The sequence below is a fragment of the Oreochromis aureus genome, linkage group 4 (genome assembly GCF_013358895.1).
Source record: "Oreochromis aureus strain Israel breed Guangdong linkage group 4, ZZ_aureus, whole genome shotgun sequence".
NCBI classification, from domain to species: domain Eukaryota; kingdom Metazoa; phylum Chordata; class Actinopteri; order Cichliformes; family Cichlidae; genus Oreochromis; species Oreochromis aureus.
The window spans coordinates 33,490,896-33,514,993 of record NC_052945.1 but is presented as its reverse complement, the minus strand read 5'-3'; the positions used below and the strand labels follow the sequence as shown (position 1 = coordinate 33,514,993).

General features: G+C 40.9%; 1 protein-coding gene across 3 annotated transcripts; it reads right to left on the bottom strand.

Annotated features, from left to right (window-relative positions):
- Positions 1 to 1,853: 1,853 nt before the first annotated feature.
- On the bottom strand, positions 1,854 to 15,152 carry LOC116320196 (zinc finger protein 646-like). Of its 3 annotated transcripts, none has more exons than XM_031739735.2 (7): positions 14,901 to 15,152; positions 12,303 to 12,601; positions 11,962 to 12,208; positions 9,495 to 9,584; positions 6,624 to 6,842; positions 6,353 to 6,535; positions 1,854 to 3,510 (listed from the first exon to the last, which is right to left on the bottom strand). In XM_031739735.2, exons 1-7 carry the CDS (start codon positions 15,033 to 15,035, stop codon positions 3,343 to 3,345), a joined length of 1,341 nt encoding a protein of 446 aa, XP_031595595.2. In that variant the 5' UTR covers positions 15,036 to 15,152; the 3' UTR covers positions 1,854 to 3,342. The 3 variants fall into 3 exon arrangements, with proteins under 3 accessions (XP_031595595.2, XP_031595596.2, XP_031595597.2); XM_031739736.2 differs by having other exon boundaries at positions 6,353 to 6,532; XM_031739737.2 differs by lacking the exon at positions 9,495 to 9,584.
- Positions 15,153 to 24,098: the final 8,946 nt, after the last annotated feature.

Below are 24,098 nucleotides of genomic sequence, written 5' to 3'. Positions count from 1 at the left end.
AAATCCGAGCCTGGCCATCGAAACGGCAAACGATTTTTCATCAGTGACCAGCGTCCACATGGAGCAAACGCTCCATCCACTGACGAGTGGAAATTAATTCACTGCCACCCGCGCCGGAGTGTCGCGCGGCGGCGAAGTTCACAGGCTCCAGGAGGTCCGACAAGGACGCGCGACCGGCTCATTCACTACTTCAGCACAGAGAATACAATGCGCGTTCCCGGCATGTGCACGCAGTCTTATATACTATATGGACTGATCAGACTTAAACTGACGACACTTGCAGACCTTAGACTGACATAATAAATCAAATCATTCCCCTCATTATAAATATTTAATCTCTTACCGTAAGGTTTCCCGGGTTTCCGATTGATCACGTTAATGATTGTGATTATTCGATTAAAAGACGTCGCTGCAGTGTAAACGCCCACGTCTTTGTTGTACAACTTTAGCCTACTTTCACGACCAAGGCATTTAATTACTCTCCATTTAAATAGTCTACCTCCCCCCTTTTGTTTTTAGAGTTCAGTATATTAATTTTTTTTTTTACAAATTCCTCCAAGTAACGTAACGTCCTTCCATCCCAGTACAGCGGTCTCTTATCACGTGGCTGCAGTCCTGACTGACTGGATCCTTTAAGATATAATACATGCTAACGCTAGAGAGACAGCTTTTACCCACAAAAAGCTAAATGCAAACATCCTAAAGTGCCCATTGCTTCATATGAGGCAAACACGAGGTTTGAAGCACCTTACCATTCAATGATTTTCTTTTCTTATACTTATCAGACTAACATTCAAGCTGCACTGTGCCGTTTGTTTTCACATTCATGTGGGAAGAAAAGTTCATCACCTGGATGTATTTGACATCAAATCCTAGTATGAATTTGGACAAGAATGACTTGGAATATTGAACTGTTATATGAAAATTGACAGATTTAGCATAAGGACTTTCTGACAAAGTCAAAAAGTCTTTGTGGGAAAACCTTTGTGGCTTAACTGTTAAACTACAGACACTTACCTGAAGACCATTTGTCATGTGATCATGTCCATGCAGAAGACCAGGCATCTTCATCTGATCAGCCATTCATTCGAAAAGTTCACTTTTATTTGGATTAAAATATAAATCAGTGCTTTGGGTGCATTTCAGCCAGTGATGTGATGTGATGAGCAAACAGATGTGTAGCTCACATCTGTTTGCTTTGCTCTCATTTTATCCCCCAAAATTCAGAAAATAAACACGTAGAATCCAAAAACCCATCGTTAAAAAGTTTACGGAGGTCACAGAACGAGAGAAATGAAGTGCCGTTTTTCCACGGAGGTCTTTAGAATTGGAATAACATCCCCCTGCTGGGCATTACAAAGAGCACAGGTTTAACCTCTGAATATTTCAAACATAAAAATCCACCTAAATGCAACATAATCATTTAAATTAACCCACATCTTGCAAATATACACACCCGTGGATAGGTCGCTAAGAAAACACAGCGGACTGGACTGATGTTAAATAGCAGCACACCACTACTACCTCATTTACATCACAGGTCCGATTCCTCGGGTCCCATTTTGCTCATGTGTGGACTATGATGATAACGATGAAGAGATGCGTTTCTCCCACAGGATAAACTTACTTATTCTGCAATTGTAGCTACATCACCGTCTTCAGCAGGGGTTGGCATTTCTGTGAGACAGAATTTAATACTTTCCAAAACTTCAGGCAACTTTTAGACTGTAAAGTGGAGCGTGACCAGTGTGATCGTGATCTCTCAACACCTGCTGTTGAGCAAAGCAGAAATTCTACTTCCAAGTCAAATATTTACATCTATGTCCTCTCTGTGAGAAGAGCAGCACTTATGGTGATAATAATAAAACATTTTATTTGTATAGCACTTTTCTAAATACTCAAAGACACTTTACAAGGATAGAGAAAGCAACAATGAAAACATATGAATAAAAATAGAAACAACTTTAAAAAGAGAAAATACAATGTCAGTAGAACTGTGGGTATTTCAATGAACACCATGTTAGCGAGAGATAATCTAACAGAACTACATACTGGAGCCATTATTTCACTGTCAGATTGGACTAAATTCTTATTAACTTGGCCAGAGGTGATTGGCTGCTTACTGAAATCTAAGCTTTAACTAAACCCTGGGAGTAGTGAGAGTCAGGCGGTGTCTTGTGTGTGTTTGATTTTTCCCTACAGGAGCTGGAGGTGTGTGGGAGCCAGGCCCGGTGTGACTGCTAAGTCACTGGTGATGGCATGAGTGAGTGGTGGTGGGAGGGGGTGCGATGTAAGGCAATGTCACATCTTTACAGCAGACACAGCTCTCGGTAGAGGGGTGGAAGTGAGACAGTGATAATTATACAGCACTTCTTCAAATGCCTCAAAGTGAAAGGAACAAACCTCGTAACAGTCAGTTTGGAACAAAAGGGATGGAGACTCGCTCTGTTATCTTCTAGATTCGATTCCCAGCCAACATATTATTAAAACTACAATAACCACAAACCACCAGTCAGATGCAAGTTTAGAAAAAATGTGAGCTTTCAGTTGTGTGTTAAAAGAACAGCGCCCCCGACTGTCCTTGTTCGGTGGCTTCAGTCTCCACAGCACACCTGAGCCGAACGGGCAGGAACAGGGAGAAATGGGTTTTTTGCAGAAATGTTTCTTTTGTGGTCCTTGCTGAGAGAACGGAATTCATTACACCCCCTAACGCACAATATACACAATGTTCGTTCTGGAGCTCGTCCGAGGGGAGGGTGAAAAAAAAAATACAAAGAAACTGTTCATGTTTCCCCCGTCCATACTTTTCCAGAAACCTCATTGGACGAAAAATAAAATAAAAGGGTGTTATGTTAAAAACCTTTAACAATTATTTTTACAACTTGGCGCCAGGAATCCATTATCATGGGTTTGGAACACACTCTTAATAAAAATAGGCTTCATTTAACATACGGAAAAGGTGGTGGGGAGACACTACTCATAATGGGAAGGATAAATATTTCATAACTAGGGTGGTAGAGGAGGATGAGGGAGATAAATTCTTAGTGAGGACAGATTAGGAGACAGACATTTTAACTTATATCCAGTACATGGCATAGATCATACATGAGGGTCAAGGCAACACATCGTTTTAAACCTAACTACTCAGTAATCAATCTCAACTAGTTCTCAACGGTGCCCTCCCCCAATCCCAAACAACGTTCCAGAGGAGGACTGAAGGAAAAGGCAGGCGTCCGGCAGTCGTCCGTCCTTGACGCTGGATCTGAGAGGGTCGGGGTGGAGAAGGAGGGTGCGTGGTCATAGATGTGACGCGAACAGGGAGGTGTTGGTTCCCCAGGTGTCTCATTGGTTGTAGAGGGAGCGCTGTTCCCAGGGCATGGCCTGGATGGTGCGTGGCACGGGGGAGGGCTTGAGTGTGGGCGCTCCGTTCGGATGAAGGGAGTGGCCGATGGGGTTGATGGTGGTGAGAGGTCGCTGGGGGGGCAGAGAGAAAGTGTCCTGGTGCTTCGGCTGGAGAGGGAGGTGGAGAGACAAAGAATTGTGTCACTGGTGCAGATAAAGAGTTGGTGGATAAAATAAAACGACAGTCATGAATAATGCAGTGGATGGACGAGGAGAAGGTAAAAGGAAAAAAGTCACAGCGATGCATGAACAGTGGAAAAAGCTGCTGCAAGGGCACAAAACACACAAAGCAATGGTGGTGCAAAGCTGCAACACAACACCTGACTGCTGTGATATATATTGTACCTTCTTACTCAAGTGGAATTAAACCATCAGGGCACAGTAACTCGTACTGAGAGGTAAACTCCATTTTTCACTTGCTGTGGGAATGTGCACGAGTGGACGCGCTACACAGAAGGAGCTGACATTACCTGCCTGCCAGGTAACGTCGGCTCCTCCTGACGTTACCTGGCGAGCAACGTTTCCTAACTGATTTAATGACTAGAGTTTAGTTTTTGGTCGACAGTGTTTCTAGTTTTCGTTAGCTTCCACACTTACTGTTTATTTTAGTTTACCATTGAAAAATCTTTGGTTATTTCACTGCTTTCCTTCATCAACACTCTCACAGGTGGTATCAGAACAAGAGCCAGTGTTAAATAAACTTCACAGTCAGTCCTGTTGATGTTATTGTTTTTACAAACAGCGTGTTGAAACAGTCGACCACTCTATGAAAGACTAAGCCTGGACAATCTAATAAAATAATGGCACCAAAGTGGAATGTTGGTTAGAAGAAGGCTCTGGGTTCAAATCCTACAGTCTTCAGCAAGCTTTCTCATTTCTTTAGACAATATGACAAATTATAGCAGCATAAATATATTGTAAATACTCCAATCTTATTTGTATGCCTTGTTTAGAAGAACTAGTCAAAATATTTACCAGATAGAAGGCATTTATTCTTTTAATCATATACTACTCCATAGAAGGAAAACCTTTAAATTAACTGGATGATTATTAATTCTGAGACATAAAGAACTTTTCTGTTTTCATTTACAAGAGGAGCCTTATGGAAGCAAGCACATTTATTAATAGAGCCACTGGTTCCTTATCATCAGCTAAGAAACACTGGTTTTCTCTGGAACAAGGGTGTACGAGGATTTGTTCTCTTTAATGTAATTTAATCATGCACTGTTTAAATTTAAGACAAGCCAGTTTTTATTTCTTCTTTTAAAAATTCTGAGCTGCTGCTCAGTGGGGCTTAAACTTGAACTTCTAGCCACTAAAGCAGCACCGCTGAGCAGCTGACAGAGAAGATGTAGCACTGTACTGCTTTTAAAAGGTTTTCTACACAATGACCTAACAAAACTGTGTTTTTACACTGATTTTTCTGCCTTTTATTCACAGGTCCTGTCTGTCTGACCTGGAGCGTGTTCCTCCAGGGTTTTTAGAAGTGTTTGCAATTACGACAGATCTATGTTGCAGATGTCCAACTTTTTTTTAACTTAGTTTTGGACTGCTGTATGAACATGGATGTCAGAGAGAAGTTAATAAATATGTTTCAGTATGTGATGGTGTAAAGCCTAAAATACAACATGGAAACGTGCAACACAAGCTCACAGGGTGACTGGTGTGAAAGAGCAGAAGGCACAGCCCCAGGTTACTAATGTTAGAGAGCCTCATACCGCCAGTGAAGATCCACAGGTCACAGCCCACGACAAAGGATCACCTTAGCAGCCACATTTTAGCCTTTCTTTGCTGGCTGACTCATTGAAAAATGAAATTCCTACCATAATTGCAGGCCGTTAGTAATAAACATCCTTCTTATGAAATGTCTTTATTTGATTCAATACAATGATAAAGGTTTAAATTAAAACCAGGACTGCTGCTCAGATGGGCTTATCAGCTGACTACAAAGGACATGGAAGAAGATCCATCAGCATTAAACTGGTTTTATTGCGTACAACCAAGCAATGACTGAAGCCCTTTATTGCTGTATTGTTACAGCATTACTGTAAAGACCAAGTTAACACTAACATGTAGTATAATAATACACTATATACAGTGAATCACTGCCTGTGTACGTAAGGTTACAGACTGTGAAACTACCTGGATTCTTTTAATAATTTTCCTTAAATTAGAAAGCTTAGAATTTTACATCCTAACCTAAGTTACAAGTGACCACGTTGAGCAGAGGGTCAGCTAAAGGTCAGCTCTAAATCACACCCTGTACAGTTATGAAGGGGGAAGCTATTCACAGATGCCCAAATCATTTTTGTACCATGCTGTAAACTTGTTCATTTCATTTCTGAAGTTGAGCGTTCTAACACGGGACTCACTCATCGTTGGCACGATGAGAACTTCTTCCTGTTACCCAGTAATAAACTCTAAAAGCCTACAGTTGTTCTCTTCAGACAGCGCTTTAAGATCCAGCGTGGGTCACAGATTTGCCACTGAAGAACTTCCACAGTGGGAGCACTTCACAGAGAGTGGACACTGAAGGGGAGCATCTTGAAGTCTGGCTCAGTGATAGCTGTGCGCAGTTCTGCTTTTAAGCTACAACCAACAAAGCTGAAAATGACACGTACAGTTAACTGACACTAATTTGGCGTTGTGCAGACAGACTCGCCACTCTGCTGGTCCGCTTCACTTTGCAAAGAGGAAGCCACGAACTTGCCACCTTTATCATAACAGAAACTCATTTCTGTCTCTTAGAGATGAAACTGTTTCCTAATAGCAACAGAAAATGTTTCTCTGTGACTTTGTCAAGAGTTAGAAAGACCTGTGAGGAGAAGCTCCTGGTAGAGAGAGCATTATAGCACTAGTCTCTCTCTCCTGGCGTTATTAGGTAAGATAGAGGAAAGGCAGCTAGCCAGCAGAAAGCAAACAGCGAGTGTGTGGCGGTGCTCTCTCATACCATGGGGTTGGCGCTCAGCCTAGTGTATCCCGAGCTCATCTCCTTTACCTCAGGCACCAGGGGCTGAAGAAGGGAGTAGGAGGAGGACGGGGTAGCGTTGGACGAGGAGACATGTTTATTGGAGGACGAGCTCCTCATGTTCTGCTGGCTGCCCTGAGAGGACACCGAGCTGGGGCGGCCCTGCTGAGACACAAAGAAAGCTCGACGTAAACTCCAACAACAACAGAGCTACGAAGAAACAATCGTTCACCAGAGCTCCTCCTGACAATACCTGGTGGGGGTCAGGCACAGGCTGACTAGCCACGCCCCCACCCTGCCCTCCTTGGGACATTGGTGAGACGCAGTGAGAGGGGAGAGGTTCCGGCTGGCCATGTCCGCCATGCGGTTGCATCATGGAGTTAGCATTATTCTGCTGCTGCTGTTGCTGTTGTTGTTGTTGTTGTTGCTGGCGACGAGGTGTAGCTGAGAAGTTGGAGCGACGACCGCCGGACTGGATGGAAGCAAGGGTAGGAGAGAAGACACAAGAAAGGGTGATTTTACCTGTCGTTAGACACGCTGATAAACAGAAGAGGTGACAGATGAATGTGATGTTACTGTCGAGGTTCGTCTCAAACCTCTTGTGCTGTTCAGACCTAATTCTTCCACATCTATCTCACACCTTTCACTGCCCTGTCTAAACCTATTAATATGATGAAGATGAAGTGGTAAAGTTACACACACATACCCACGCACGCAAAAACATATACACACACACACACACACACACACACACACGCACACACTCAAACAGAAATCCAGTATTTCTATTAAGGTTGCCGCTCCTAAAACGGGACAGTCGACTCCAATCTCGTCTCTGTCATTTAATCATGGAAGACACCGTCGTCTCATCGTGCAGTCCTCCAACCCTGACAGCGTCAGGATTTCTGCTGACATTAATTTAAACCTAACATGCTCTCTGACGTTTTCCCTGAGCAGCACATAAACACCTCTCAACCATATCTTTGCCTCCTCACACCTCTAACAAAACGAGGTATTTTATGGGAATTTGTGGTTGGTTGATTCTTTCTGTCTGTTTTACAACCTTCTCATCTTTGTGGATATCTCTCATATTTACTTTTGTCTACTGTTATACAAAGCAGTGACGTGGCAGTGAAAACGAATGCGAATGTATGAAACGCGGGTAGTATTAAAGTATGTTTGAGTATTTAGAAATACAGACACTAATGTGTTTTTAATAATGAGATATTAAAATGTAGCATTGGGATTCTGTGTTGTGCTGCCATGGCAACAGTAAGTACAAACAAAGTAACTGTTGCACTGAATTTAGCCCAGCTGATAAAGGTGAGCCAGTCAGGAACAAAGCTGAACAAAGCTGTGTGACTTCAGCCCGCTGACGTCCGCTGCTCCAGCAGCTGTCTTCAGCTTTAACAGCCAGATGTTTCCTGAGCTGCTGATTTTCTAATCAGTAACAGAAATTTAAATCGACATGACTGAGCTTGTCTGAAAGCTTAATGTAGCCTGTGCTAAATTACAGTATGGGCTACATACAAAATATTCAAAATATGGCTTTCCACAGCAGAAAAACCACACGTGTAATCAATACATTACGAGCTGCAAAGCACTAGAGATCAATGTACTGATATTGTGTTTTCACAAACTCTCAGATTCAGTCCATTTAAACCAAAGTCTGGACAGTGTTTGACTTTGATGCTATTCATTTGTGCAAACAAACAGTTACAATTCCAGGTGTGGACCAAAACAGCCACAGCGTGACCCTTTGGTGGTCTCAGCCCTGTTCCAACAAACTCTAGAACAGCGATGTTGCCTTGATGGTGAAAACATGATCGGACCTCAACCCAACTACTAGTTATGGTAGCTGGATGCAGCAGATGTCCAGTACACTTTTGCCTTAAATAATGCCCATTAAGTAAATTAGGAGCTATCCACTAGTCCACAATTCAACACCCAACTTCCTGTTTTTACTTGTGTCTGCACAGACCTCAGACATATCTGGCAGACTGAACATCCTGATGTGGTTTGTAGTCACACATTTTGGTTCGCCTGCTGTTTTCTGTGTATGAAAAGAAACCAAACCGTGGGAAAACGCTACAAGTACACAAACATATCAACTAATTCAGACCAAAGTAAATAAACCACAGGTCTGAGAACAGCAAAATTAGGAGTTGTTTAAAATAATAATTTAGCTCATGGCCTCTTTTGGTATCAATATTTTTTTTGTTTCCTTAATTTCTTTTCTGCAGTTTCCAGGACTGATACTGGCTGATGCTTGTTATAATCTGCTGATACGTCGCTGCATCCCTACAAGCAATGCACACTTCAAGCAGAGATACTGCTCAATATTCACCATTCATCAAACGGCTGTGCAAAGCTGGGGTAGACTTGTGGATGTGTTAGCTCTACCTGACAGGGTTTGCACTGGATCTCATTTTTGCTTGGTGGTTTTGTTTTAAAGAAGATGACTGCAGTAGTCTTTACTGTTCCATACTTGTGCTGTTTTTTCAGTTACCGCTGATCTCACAGCTCTACAAAAAGGTCAAAAGGTTTGCTAAGTAAACTGACACCAACTCTACTTAAATATGGTCAAAGAAGTATTGTTACACACCTGCACGCCAAAATAAGTGGAAAAAAGTGGAACCCATAAGGCTGTGCCTGCTGGTCACCGTCTCTACTTTTGATTGAAGTTGGATTGCGATGTGTCCCATGACTAAGGTTTAGTTTGAGAGTTCGAACATTGATGCTAGTACTAGCTGAAGTTACCCACTTTGCCCACCTCGCACTCCATCTCCAATATCAGCAGTCAAGTGTTAGGAAAAAAGGACTCGAGTATTTCTGTTATGAGATTTTAGATGTTATAGTCAACAGCAAGCTCCAAATATGGAATCCAAAAGTGTAGAGTATACAGTCTGTGAAGACAGCGCCCAGGAAAAAGATCCGATCCTAAAAAGAACATTGTGATGGTTTTTATACTAAAGAGCCGCGCGTACATTAGAGGCAGGCTGCATCAGGAATTCGATCCTGGCCATCACGTCTAAAATGCCCGTATGCGCTGCTTCTCCCTGAAACTGCCGATTCTGCCTCACACGCCACATTCACACACATGCTCACTCACGCTCACACCAACCTGGTTTTTGGCCGCGGCGCTGCAGCGGTGCTGGGCCAGGTCCAGCATGGTTCGGTAGCTCTTAAAGCAGGACGGGCAGTTGAATCGGTTCTTATGAACCAACCCCATGCACACACAGACACACACAGACACACACATATAAGTTTGGATTACTGTACTTGTTAGGAAAATCAGCTGAAATGTATTCATTCTCTGTCATCTGAGCCCTGAGCCTTTCCCTAATCTCAGCCTAAACCTAGTCTAACCCTAGTGCCGCGGCACACTTCCACTACCAGGATGACTGGATAAACATTCTCCCAAGCAGGTCAGTGGAGTGAGGAAGGAAAACACAGTACAAACTACACTGTATTACATGCACACACACTTCAGTGTAGAAAAAGTCCTAGCCATACACATCAACATCCATACATGCCAGTGTTTCCACTAATATACATATACAGTGGAACCCTGACTTACGAAATTAATTCGTCTTTCGTAAGTCGAAGCACCCATCGCGCCTTTTGAGTGAATGATAGGCTATAGGCTAACTGCTAACTGCAACAACAATACGTCGTTCAAGTGGAACAGCAAAGCGCAAGTACGAAAGCCAAGGGGTTGTCACATGAATCGGAAGGCATTGTGGGCATTCTGGGCTCAGCCAATCAGAGCCAGCGGATTTCGTTATGCGGGCATTTTGCCGTAACGTGGGCAGAAATATTGCCGTTAACTGCCTTCATAACTTGAATTTTTCGTTAAATGGGGTATTCGTAAGTCGAGGTTCCACTGTACATACATATATTATTATATACATATATATATATTATTGATCCCCACCTCTGTTCCAGCAAAATCAACGAAACGTCTTTACAAGAAAAACACATTTTCTGAAATATCAAAGTCTTCTTTTACTCTTCACTTCAAATATTCACCCAATGCAAAACTGGTGTGACACAACAGATAAAGCGTCAGTAGCTAAAATGAGTGCATCCCTAATGTTAAAGATTAACAGCTGTAAAATGAGTGATGAACAACATAACATACGTTATGTTTGATTAGACATCAAGTGTGTTTTTTGTCTGTTCAGGAGCATCTCTATCGAGCTCTATAGCTACTTGAACATAAGGGGAGTAAGGGGTAATGCCAGGTAACGGAAAAAAAATTATATAAATGATCTTTCATATTATTCTTTATGTTTTATTAAAAAAGATACTAGCTTTGTTAGCAAAGTGTAAGCTACAGCATACCAAAGCTACAAGTCAGGATCTCCCTGCCACTGCTTCATCATTTGAGTCTTTTAATCAATCCTTTTCAAGTTCCCTAACATGAAGCACAACACTAAATTGCAAGATTACCCTTTAAGAGATTAGCTAATGAGTGTGATGTTATTCCACCAACTAGTTACTGGGAACAGCTGGTTTACTAATGTGTATTTTATGTGCATAGTAAAGCTGGGAGTTTGTAACAGAGGGCCCAGCAGATACAATCAGGTTGGCTTACATGGAGCTCACATTACATCAGTGCATTGAGCTAGCAGGGTCTGGCTTTTTCACTCTTATGCAGGTACACTTACTTTTAGGACCAACTAAAAGGTAAGCTGTAATAACTGTTAGTTTTTCTGATGATGGTATAGCATTTTATCATGAAAGTGATCACACAGAACAGCTTTGTATTGATGTGCAGTGTCCCTTATAGCAGTGGTCCCCAACCCCCGGCCCACAGACCGGTACCGGTCCATAAGTCGTTTGGTACCAGGCCGCATGAGTTGAGGCTCGGGTGGGAAATGTATGGTTTTCAGGGTTTTTATCGTTTTTAGCATTATTTTGTTATAGTTTTTAGCGTTAACTCGGTTCCCTGGGTCTTTTCCCGTGTGTTATGAATGAATCTTCTTCTTTTTTGGTACTGGTATTGGTTTTATTTTGTTGTATTTATCCACGACACCTTAAAGGCCGGTCCATGAAAATATTGTCAGACATAAACCGGTCTGTGGTCCAAAAAAGGTTGGGGACCGCTGGTTTATAGTTAAGAGGACAAATGGACCCAAAATGCACAACTCCCACAACACATCAACACAAGGGTCAAAGGTTAATTTGTAACCAGTCTGTGTATTCATTAATTCATGCTAGGAAAAAAGAGAAAGCAGACTTCCCTTTAATGATATTCTATATTGCTCTAATTGTGTAATTACTTTACCACTGAAAATAATCCCTAACGAACTACATTTCCTCCTGTGAGTAAAGTTAAACAACTACGATACCCAGGTGTTTCAGGAAAACACTGATCCTTTTTCTTTTAGATCACGCTGTAGAATAGACACACTCATCAGTGGGATGTGTTTTTGTAGCAAAACAAGTCACATTTAAACGCAGCTGCATTTTACATTTCTTTCAAATACAACACAAAAAACCGCTTCGAGAGAACTACAGTGTTAGTCACATCAGTTAAGCCCACATTATCACCAGAAACGGCAACCGTCTCGTCACAGACCTACCTGGTTGGACGCAGCAGCGCTACAGCGATGCTGAGCCAGCTCTAACATGGTTCTGTAGCTCTTGCAGCAGGAGGGACAGTCAAAGCGGTTGGGCCCATCGTCGTGGATCCTCTGATGGTTACGGAGGTACCGGGCCAGGCGAAAGGCCTTCCCGCACAGGTCGCACATGTAGCGCTTCTGACCGTGGATTCGCATGTGGTTGCGCAAGGACATGTAGTTGGTGTAGGGCTTACTGCAAAAGTCGCACCTGAGTTTTGGAGTTGAAAATGGCGTGAACATTAGTAACAAGGAAAGGAGTAGAACGTTTCATGCCTTTATGCAAACAAGCCTCACGTCCCAACCTGAAGTCTCCGGTCTTGTGGGTGAGTTTGTGGTTCAGCAGGGAGCTGGCGTGTTTGTAGGCGCAGCTGCACAGGTCGCAGACGTACGGCCTCTCGTCCGATTCCATGTCGTCTGACACTGTTGTTGCTGGTGGCGGCGGCGCCGGTGCTGGTGCTTGGGACTCCATAGAGAGCCTGGAGCTGGAGAGCGACGCTGAGGAAAGGCTGGAGCTGGAGAGCGATGCTGAGGAGAGGCTGGAGGTGGAGAGAGCTGCTGAGGATGAAGGAAGCTGATCGCACCAGCTGATCGTTGAACTTGGCTGTGACAGAAATATAAAGGAAATGTTAACATTAACTACATTCATACATTAAAGAAGAATGAAGAAAAACTCCTCAACAGCGATGCAAAAGACGCATCGATAGGTGCAAACACTTGATTGCAGTTACTGCTACCAAGGTGCAACCATTGACTGTGAATTACTTTCTTATACAGGGCGAGGTTTTCTTCCCTTAAATGAATTCATTATGCAAAAAATTAAATCTTTAAGGGGTTAAACACTTGTTCATAGCACTGGATATTCTTGATATTTAATTCAGCATTGACTGTTAGCTGCTCTATCTTTCTGAAAACTTGAAACACCTGACAAACCTGCACATGCAGCTGCCTGGTGTGATATGTGGATATCTGGGATGACAGATAGTTCTGAGACAAAGCTTTACACAAGAAAATTGCTAGGAATACAATTCCAGCCAATCAGAGCACAGATCTGACATAGCTTCAGTACCTAGTGGGAACATCTAGACACTTCAAATAAAGGGTATAGCACTTCTTAAATATTTATTAATATGTATTAAACTTAAACAACATTTAATTACATTTGCATTAAATGACAGCTAACGACTCTTATTATGTATTTAATACATATAATTTTACTCTTTCACACGTACGCATCTTCATGTAAGTTCAATCAGTATGTTGAGAGTAAATTCTGAAAAACTACTGCAGTACCACATGTAGAACTACACTGTGGGCATAGAAACATTAGAACCAAACAGACACACAGCTTCTGTGGAGACAATAAAAACTCAAAATCCTCAGGTCATTGATTAGACTGACACCAAGCATAGAGCAAAATGGAGTAATGAGATAAATCAATGCTTGTGATGCTTTGACAATTCAAACACAGGCCTAATATCAGCCTCTAATGTGTATCCCTAAATAAGATGTGATCTATCAATGGGAGTCTCTGTTTATCTGTTGTGCCACATCAAGTTTTCCTTGCCCCCTGCCACAAAGGGGGTAATTAAAGAAAAAAACAAAGCACATACATGACGGCAGCAAAATGGTGATTTTAATGCTCAGTATCACTATGATCATTCTTACAGCTAGTGCATCCTCCAAAAATTCACTATGTTAGTTGTAAGAATCTGAGATGAACACCAGAACTGTCTGCTGGTGTGACAACTTGTTTTCTCGGCCCCAGAGTGACTAAAACATCAGGACAAACACAGAAATGTAAACATTAAACTTCCATATTTGGCACTACATGTTTGAGATGCTACGTGACAACACACCAGCAAGCGTTTTATTGTTTTTACATATCAACTCCTAAGGAGCATCTGTGGAAGAGTATACACTGTGAGACAAATATCATGCTGGTGTGTCCACTTTACACTGTTGGACACTAAGGGAGAGAGGGAAGGAATACAGAGTGACACACCGCATAACGGCTTCCACAAGTCACAAATCACAACAGATGCCTTGGACCCCAAAGCTACGGGACGCTATGAGAGCTACAGTGAACTCAGATGCAACGGTTCATAGCCCCGCAGGCCGTCCCACAGACTATTATGTTTCGATTCTAAAGATTAAAGTGTGGTTGTGGTCGCTGATAATCTGTCGGAGACTGAATGAAGTGCAGTCCTCAGCGGGGCGTCTTCCGCTCCCGTTTCCTGCGAGGTAGCCAGCCGTGTTTACTTTGCGCTGCTCGCTAACAATATTGTAGGCCTGATACATGTAAAACTGGTTCCACTGTCCAGAAATGCACGCTTGTGTTTGGTCTTACACCAAAGACAGGTTAACGTGTGGAGGTGTACACATTTAAACTATTTTTCCAGTCTTGTCATAATGTGCAAAGACTGCTGCTGGCTAAACGTACTCGGCTTTGACTGAGACAGTGTTGTGAGAAGTTAGCTTAACCGCAGTGCTTAGCTGCTCCATCATTATTTTCCTAGCAGGTAGTCACTTGGTGTTTCTCTTTCCAAGACAGCAATGACAGCATGCGTGGACATAAACGTCCAATTTCGCCAAACCGTTTGTGGAGTTGTAACAGAAACGAAATTCAAAAGGAACGAGTTATTAGCCACTTAGCTCTGCAGCTATGAGTCAAACTAGGCCAGAAACCGCTCAGCATGACGTTAGCCGAATGCTAACGAAGCTGCTCTGTGACACAGCCTGCAGCTTCAGCTCACCCACAGACACTCAACCAAAAACCACGTGTAACAGAGAGGCTGCGCTAAATGCTTAGCTGTAAAATTGTCGTTCCACTAGTTATTTGGTGCAGCTATTTCTACCCATGGTCGCTAGCTAACAGTGATGGCAGCTGCTGGCTTTCTTACTCCGGAGTCGTTGGGGTCCTTTTTCCAGAACAATTGAGAGCAGTGGCCGAAAGACTCTGTCGATGTAACATAGTTCACCCCGTTTCTATCTTGGAAGTCTCCATGTGTGCTGCTGGTATTTGTCCGAGCGTACATCGTCGGTTTTCAGATTTTCGACTATGTTTTATTTTTTTTTAAGCTGAAAAGAAACAGGGCCGCTTTGTCGGGATCTTCTTCCGAAAAGAAAAATATTGTTTCTGTGAAATGAGCGTTTTGGCGGCGGATATATCAAAGCGTATAGAGCATTACTGCCGCCTCCTGGACCGGAGTATGACAGCGAAATGAACGCATAGACGCTAAATTTCACCCAAAGCTTCATATTTCTTTGCAATGGTTTTTAAGACTAAGCGAGCAGTTTATTTACACATCGGATGCTGACGAAAATCTTTACCATAATACAGTGTGTGTAATTTTTTGAGAACAAAATGACCCAACAGCTGCCAAAACAATATCATCAACTCTTTGAGAACTGGTTTTATAATTACATGAGAAATACTTTTTATGTGTTTCCTTGAATTTTTTTGAGTAATAACATGACAGTATTTCATTTAAGGTAATTAACTTATTTACTAAAACTAACAGAGCCACACTAAATTTTACCTTTGCATGTAAATGGTCCAAGTTACAGGCCTACGAAGTATGTGTTAAAATTTGCTGTATTTTTTCCAGTAATTTTGATCCCTCATCGTTTAAATAGGAAAACAACACCCATTTAATATATATACAATTTTTTAAGGGGTTCTGCTATTGAAACTTGTTAAGGTTCAAAAATATAGGGAAGGAAACACAGGAGGAATGCAAGTAACCACACTGGTCCAAAGGGTAAAGACGATGATTTTAATGAAATGACACGCGTGGGAGAATGAGCGGACTCTGTAAGCAGACAGCCCCACAATCTCATCCTCCTAACATCAAAATACAGTTTTATATGCATCAGAGTATATTTAGTGACGCCCCCTCATTGCGTCATCACATACATCAGCTTCAAAACCACAAATGTTCTATTTGACAGCTTAAGGCACAATTAAAAGTACACTGGCTTCCATCTTCTCCCGGTGGTTTCCGTAAGCCAGCTCAGCTCTCGCATCGTGCATCTACTGCTTCATCAGTCAACTCTCACCTACACCCTAACAGTGTGTGTGTGTATGTCTCTCTGCGCGTGCACAGAGTGTGCATCTGCTTTCTGAACCTTAGTTGACCTCACGTAGGCAACCAGGCTAAGGCCATCCTGTGTTGTGATGATCTTAACTTCTATGTAAAATGTATAAACTCATTATACAAACCCAGACTCTGGTTTTGGTTTCACTTTTGCAAAAGCACACCGTTTCCTGTCAGCCTGCAATCAGCTTCTCCCCACTGAAGACTATGTGTAAGAATATAAAACATTCAGAAACCTTTAAATTATAGATTCAACTGATTATAACTGAACCTGTAATAAAGACTAATATAATACCAATATATTTTGAACATCTGAGTGCATCTGAATGCAACATCCCTATTAACATGAAATGTTAATGATGATTATAAAATAGCAGCAACTAATAGCAGGACAATATTTCTATTCCTGACACTCCTCTCTTGACCTCTTGACCACAAGAGGTCACCATACTGTGTGTTGGGTCACCCTTGGCCCATTCAACTGCTTCCCTGTCCACCCCTGACGTCATGGACATTTAGGATCACTGTTCTTAGCTCTGACTCTCTCTTGGCATCCTGTGACTTAACAAATCAGACAACCTCATGTCATCTAGGTGGTCTTAGTTATAAAATGCCCTCTCCCACTTGAGAACACTTCATGCTTAAGTGGTCTCTGCTCCTCTTCTGGGTCCCACTCTCTTCTGGGCCTCCTGCAAAGGAAACAAAACACTTTCTCCCTACTATGCTCTAAGTTACTCTATTCCTCGATTGTTCTCTCAAAACATGAACCTAATTTCGTATTTGGTTTTTGACTTTTATTCCTATATAATCTTAAACATCACTCATCTCAATCTACAGCTTTCTAACAGTCTTACAGCACTGCTGTCATACGTTCCTGTTTTCCTTATCTGATCATCAACATCCTGTACACAAAACTGCCACTGCTGCAAGGGCCTCTCATCTAAAGTCACCTTTCACAAGCAAAATCATCATAAAATCATTATAAGGGCTTATTCTACTGAAAGGATCAAAGAAAAACAACCATTTTAATCAACTAAGTTTAAGCATATAATCAATTACTCCTAAATAACTTTCATCATAGCTAAAAGCTGAACTCTAACAGTATTTTGAACTCCCATTTCCTGGGTGATAACCTGTTTGAATATATCATTTTATTTCATTTTGCTGCTTTTAATGTAATGGTACATTCTAATTATATTTTATCAGTCATTATATTTTATCAGTTTTAACCAAAATACATAAGCTTTTCCCCTTTGGACCTGGTTTAAAGCAAAAACTTGATCCCTTCAACAAGTATTTGTTATCCTGTAACTGCATTTTATATAAGAGGACTAATTTAGAACTGCATGTGTTATCTCCATATTTTACATGTCACCCAATTTAGTTACAAACGAAACTCCTATTCAGTTAAATGCTAAATGGATTTCAGGCCTTTTGCCTGGAATCAATACTGTCAGGTCTTAATGAACTCTATATGTCTGTAAGCGTGTGCAATCCTTCAATAACTCAGGTCATTCTCACAGTAGATTGGCTAATCATAACGTTAACCAAAAGTTTGTGACCCTCAAGAGACGACTCTCTGAGCCACAAAATGCACAAAAATGCAATGTGTATGAAAAATCATTTCTACATATATAATCTCCAATATTATTCATTTGAGTCAGCGAGACTTTTAACATCCTCATAAAAAGCTCTCCTCTACCCTAAAAATAAATCTATTTACTACATTATAACAACATTCTAACATTATGTCACTGTTACAACTTATCCTAAAAATCAAAAAGAAATCCCACATTTTCTACTCATAAAATCTTCACTATTTTCCCCAAAGCATATCCTTTATTCCCACAGTTTCCCCTTTAAATTTGGTGTACAACTTCTTATTAACCCCAGCAATTTATCTTCTAAACAGAATTCGGTTCATTTTACTCCTTTCTTTAGAATTAACAATCTCTGCCTCAGTTTTACCATCTCTAAATTATCAAACAACCCCGATCATTATAAAATCCTAGTAAAACCCCTTTCAAATTAAACAAATTAAATCTTAAATCCTCTCTTTTTTTGACACATCTCATGTGGCAAAAAAACTCAACATGCTTCACCCAAGCTTAACAAATCAAAAGGAAAAAGGTTAGTCATTTCATTTCCCAGAACAGCTCAGCAATTCTCCTCTCCGGTGTTTTGCTCCAGCCCTGAAAACCTGTGTTTAAGGAACAAAATCAATTCAATCATCATGTCAAATCCTCCAACTCGTTGCTCCATGCAAAGTCTGGATCCTTGAATTTCCTGAAAACAAAACCTTTACTCAACTCTCCCCTATATGATCCAATCTGTGTCATGACACAAAATAAACTTAAACAGAACAGTTATTAATCATGTGTTACCTCAGTTAATGGTAACTTAAGTTACATCAATGTTTCCTTTTAGCATTTTATAATGTATCAATATGGTCTAACCCAAATCAACAAAGCAGAAATTCACCCAAAGGAACATCAGCATCCCCAGATTTAAGTCTTCCACTTCTCCTGTTTGTCAACCTTTTATTTATTTCCCCTTGGTCCAACCACTCACATTCACTCACATGCATTCACACATGATATATTTTGCTGATCTGCAGCCTCCCGCAAGACGCGTCATCAGATGCTCCACATCAGCAAAATGAGCTCAATCATTTGCATTTGTTTCGTTTCGTTTTCCTTTTTAGGAAAATAGTTCTCTATACTTTTGACTGGATTGAATCGATACAACCCATTTTTAGACAGAGACTCGCCGCCAATCAGTCTCTGATTGTAATCAATTATAATTCCGTAATGCCCACCTGATTTTCGTACTTGGTAATTTTGTCAGCGCCGTCCATTCACTCTCTTCCAGGCCTGCTTAGAACAAAAATGAAAAAGAGAGCTGATTATTAGCTCATCAAAGTACAAAACAAAATCACCTGACAGGTTTTTTCCTGAGTGCACTACTACAAAAAAATTTTTGGGGCCCCTCTCACACATATCCATGTCTTAATTAAACACCCTCTCTGGAAATAAAACAACGGCCTCAAAAATCTGAAACAATCTTAAATTTCACCCGTTCAACACACGAAAACCTCGTCAAAAGATCAAAGACCGTTTTCATTCAGCACAAGATAAAACCAATTTCAACAACGTATCATCCTTAAATTATAAATTTCCTGTCCAAATCTGCCCTCTGAACAGACCTGACCACCGTAATCAAATATCCTGATACTTTACCATTATATATTTCTCCCCATACTCTTCATCAGCCCCGATCTCTCTTGAACTGAAAGCCTCCAACACACACGCACACAGGAAGTGTCTTTGTCACTCACTCACTCCAGCTAATTTGCATAAACCCACAGCTCAACAGCCAACTTAACAAGAGGAATACATGTTTAAACCTTATCACATTATTGAATTATTTTCATTTTCTTTCTATACTAATCACTTACTTTGATCAATCAGTGCAAGAGCACTCCTGAGTCACTCTTATAGAGACTTTTCTTTTGTTTTTCCATCTTTTTAAATCTTTCCATCAATTGTATTAACCATTCACACCATTTTAACCCTCATGAAATTAGCAGGCTGATTTAATTACGTATGTTTGTGTTCTTAGCCAGGTTTTAAGTCATTATCTGTTCATTAATCTTCATGAGCTTGTCTCTGTAAGGTTAGTGCATTTTCTGTTTGTATGTGTGGTTTTTATAAATGTTTCTTTTGCAGTGTTTCAAACTCCTTTTGACAGGGTGTATTTTCTCTCTCTGGTTCATCACTGGTCATTGTTAATGACATTTCCCTCCGCCTGTGCCCAGTGGCCTTACCTGTTAAATCCGTCTCCTCCAGTGACTCCAAGGTCACTCCGGGACTTAGGTTCGAGCAATCGTGACTGCGCCTTGCCTTAGGTTGTCCCAGGGTTTCGAGGTGGGATCTTACCCGTCATGGGCTGTCCAGCCTTCCATGCCCGCCTACTACAGGAGCCAACTGGGCAAGAGTGTTATCAGGTCTAGGGGACACACTGGTTCTGGAAATTAAAGGAGTGTAAACTGCTTTCTTTATTAAACTTTCCAACAATAATTTCACATGTAACAGTTTGTGTACGTGCATTTTCAATTCCTTAATGTAATTGTTAGTTCCTGTATTTATTTCTCTCAGTCTGTCTCTTTTCTAAACCCTGTAATTAATATAATTTTATTACTTTATTACTTTTTCTTAACACATGCATTCGCTTCATCTTCTTAGAATTTAACTCTGTCTATTTCTCTGGGTGCTCCCCTGACATCATCAGTCACACACACCTTCCTCTCACACACACTTTTAAATAGAGCTCTTCCAAACATCAGGACAACTAACACTTCTCCACGGACAGGACCATTCTTTAGGTCAGTTTTATAGCATCAGTCACCCAATAATCTCTTAACTGGGTTTCCCAAGTACATATACTTATGTATTTTCAATCGGAAAAAATACACTCAACCTGTCATAACATCTCTCATGGATTTCTTGAATTAAAAGCACTTTCAAACTTTAAAACATCCTACTTTTCCTCACACAAGAAATATATTTCACACTCCTTTATTCCATACACACCTTTAAAAGTTCTAACCTCTTTAGTCATTCAGTAATCGTCTCACACACTGCCTTTTCTCTCTCAAACTGCCATTTTCCACTCACTCAGACAAATCATGCAGAGTCACTCAAATCAAATACTGACAGCCTTCACACAGTTAAAATCACGCAAAATACGCTTTCATACGAGTATTTTGGACATGCCTTCCATGATCAGAAAGAGCAAGTCAAAAGAAAAAGAAAAAGAAAACTGAAACCTCTCATCGTCTCGCCGCTTCTCCCCACACACACATAACTGAAAATAAAACACACCAACCTTTATGGCTCACGAAATATACATCTATCAAAATTCAGTCATTTACTATACATCCACACTAATATATTCACACTGTATTTACACTCTCATAATAATCAAAACCAACTTCTTATATACAGGCATTTAGCAAAAAGCTCAGTCCTCTCGAAAACTGAAACCACCCTCTCTGCTGCGCGTCACTGCTGCTCATTTGCATTTACACACACCATCAGTGCACATCCGGCTGTGCATGACTGACACAGAGACTGATCTTACTCATAGATCTCATATTTTATATTACAGACGTCTTATTAATTACAACTGCACAGATTTTTTTAGGCCTTGTCGCTCCTACAAATTTCGACAAATTTATCCATAACGGTCCAACCGATAAAAGTCCCTGACTTTTTTACGACCAATTTAGCCAGTATTCCGTCCCTGACGGTGGCCCGATTGCTAATGCCCTAACCAAATTTATCGTAGCCAAAAAGCGCAAATAGGAGACTCTAACTCCTAGCAATTTCAGAGGTTCCCAAGTTCTCTCCCGCTGTCGACGGTACTATCCCTACTGTCCTAGTAGGTCTAAGATCAGCGTCCTGTCTTAGCGCAAGCGTTACCAAGGAGAAAATGCGCTTCTTAAGGGTCCCAGACTCCTCGTCCTCAAGTAATTTTAGAATAATTTGAAACAACAATCTACACCCAAAACAGGATTAAGATTAAGGACAACCCTCAACAGTTTTGGAGATTCCCGAGTCCTCCTCGAATGTTGCCCGAAACTATCCCTAGTCATCGCTAGGTGAAGGATAAATTTCTCTATCCAGCAGGGAGCGTCACCTCCGAGAAAGTTCTTAAGGGTTGCATAACCAATGGGACTTGAACCCACACAATAACCAAATTCCCTATCATTCTAAAGTTCACTTCGCAGTCCAACTGCTTTAATTCTCTTTTCATTCCTTTATTCTCATTACTCAGTACTGTCACTTATACTTCCTTATCATTATCATTACTTCAACCTTCAACTTTTCACCAAAATCAAAGCAGACATCTACCAGTAGTTTCAGTGAGTAGACTTTCAATTTACACAGCCCAATTTGACACACTTTGGTTCATAAGATCAACAGGTGGTGCCTACCTTTTTGTTATATGCCGGCTTGTCACTCACTTTGACCACTGACCAATGCCTGAGCGCCTGACGCCTCGGACCTTTCTCCATCCTGTCTCACTTCCCCTCGGACGAAGCCCCCAAATGTTAAGGTTCAAAAATATAGGGAAGGAAACACAGGAGGAATGCAAGTAACCACACTGGTCCAAAGGGTAAAGACGATGATTTTAATGAAATGACACGCGTGGGAGAATGAGCGGACTCTGTAAGCAGACAGCCCCACAATCTCATCCTCCTAACATCAAAATACAGTTTTATATGCATCAGAGTATATTTAGTGACGCCCCCTCATTGCGTCATCACATACATCAGCTTCAAAACCACAAATGTTCTATTTGACAGCTTAAGGCACAATTAAAAGTACACTGGCTTCCATCTTCTCCCGGTGGTTTCCCGTAAAGCCAGCTCAGCTCTCGCATCGTGCATCTACTGCTTCATCAGTCAACTCTCACCTACACCCTAACAGTGTGTGTGTGTATGTCTCGCGTGCACAGAGTGTGCATCTGCTTTCTGAACCTTAGTTGACCTCACGTAGGCAACCAGGCTAAGGCCATCCTGTGTTGTGATGATCTTAACTTCTATGTAAAATGTATAAACTCATTATACAAACCCAGACTCTGGTTTTGGTTTCACTTTTGCAAAAGCACACCGTTTCCTGTCAGCCTGCAATCAGCTTCTCCCCCACTGAAGACTATGTGTAAGAATATAAAACATTCAGAAACCTTTAAATTATAGATTCAACTGATTATAACTGAACCTGTAATAAAGACTAATATAATACCAATATATTTTGAACATCTGAGTGCATCTGAATGCAACATCCCTATTAACATGAAATGTTAATGATGATTATAAAATAGCAGCAACTAATAGCAGGACAATATTTCTATTCCTGACAAACTCCAACGTATATAAGACCTAATAATATTAATGCCAAACTTAAGAATAAATCCTGTTAAGTTATTTAGATATGGTGACTTAATTGCAGCTTTCACAGAGCTTAAATATGCTTTCATGTGACCAGTTCCTGTATGTAAAAATGAGGGCTAAAAAGAAAAAGAATACCCAAAAGGAATCAAATTTCAACGCTGTAACGTGGGGACAAACACCCAGTTAATAATTCACATGACTTCATTAAACATATTAAAGTGACTGTATGTATGTCCCAACTGAGGTTGGACAGAATTCCTATCATTCTGTGTACAACATGAAATCACACCTGCATTAACATATTTGTTACTTTGTACCCAGTAACAAGACAAAAAAACTACGAATAAGCAACCAGGACCAACTTTGTGGTGCTAAGCGAATGGATTTTATTTACACATCTAGTCACCCATTGCTCCATGTGTGGTACAAAAATAAAAGAAATCAATGTGAACATGTGAATTTTGACAGAACAAGAATGTTTACACCCTATTTTAAAATCATTGTTCCAGGTATATATACTTTGCCTACGAAACAAGTGTGTTACTATATCACATGCTATGTGATTTCATAGTTGGGCTACAGTGCACAACCCGATTTTAAAGGCGCCCCATGGAGTTTTCTTGTAATCTATATTCTATGCAAAGAACATCATTAGTTCAAGCTGTTAAAATCCTCGAGCTTCACCACGTGTCACATGGATTCATTTCCTTGCAAAGCTAAATAGAATTTCCTGAACCTGAATATTTTCATATTTGGTGAGAAAATTTGGAATAAGCTCAGATCAGAACAGCACGGTACGATCTGGACTTGCAGTTTTTATGGTGTGCGCACATTTCTACACATCTATTAATAAATGCGTGTTACAGTTCTGGATTCATAGATACACATGCTAATTTGGCTGATATACAATCACATGTAAGCCATCCAGCTCTGCAGTATGATGCTCTTCATCTACTAGATTATTTGTGGAAAACACAAATGATTTGGCACATAATTCTGTCCATTGGCGCCTTTAAATATCTCTATTGTGAAAAGTCTTCAGA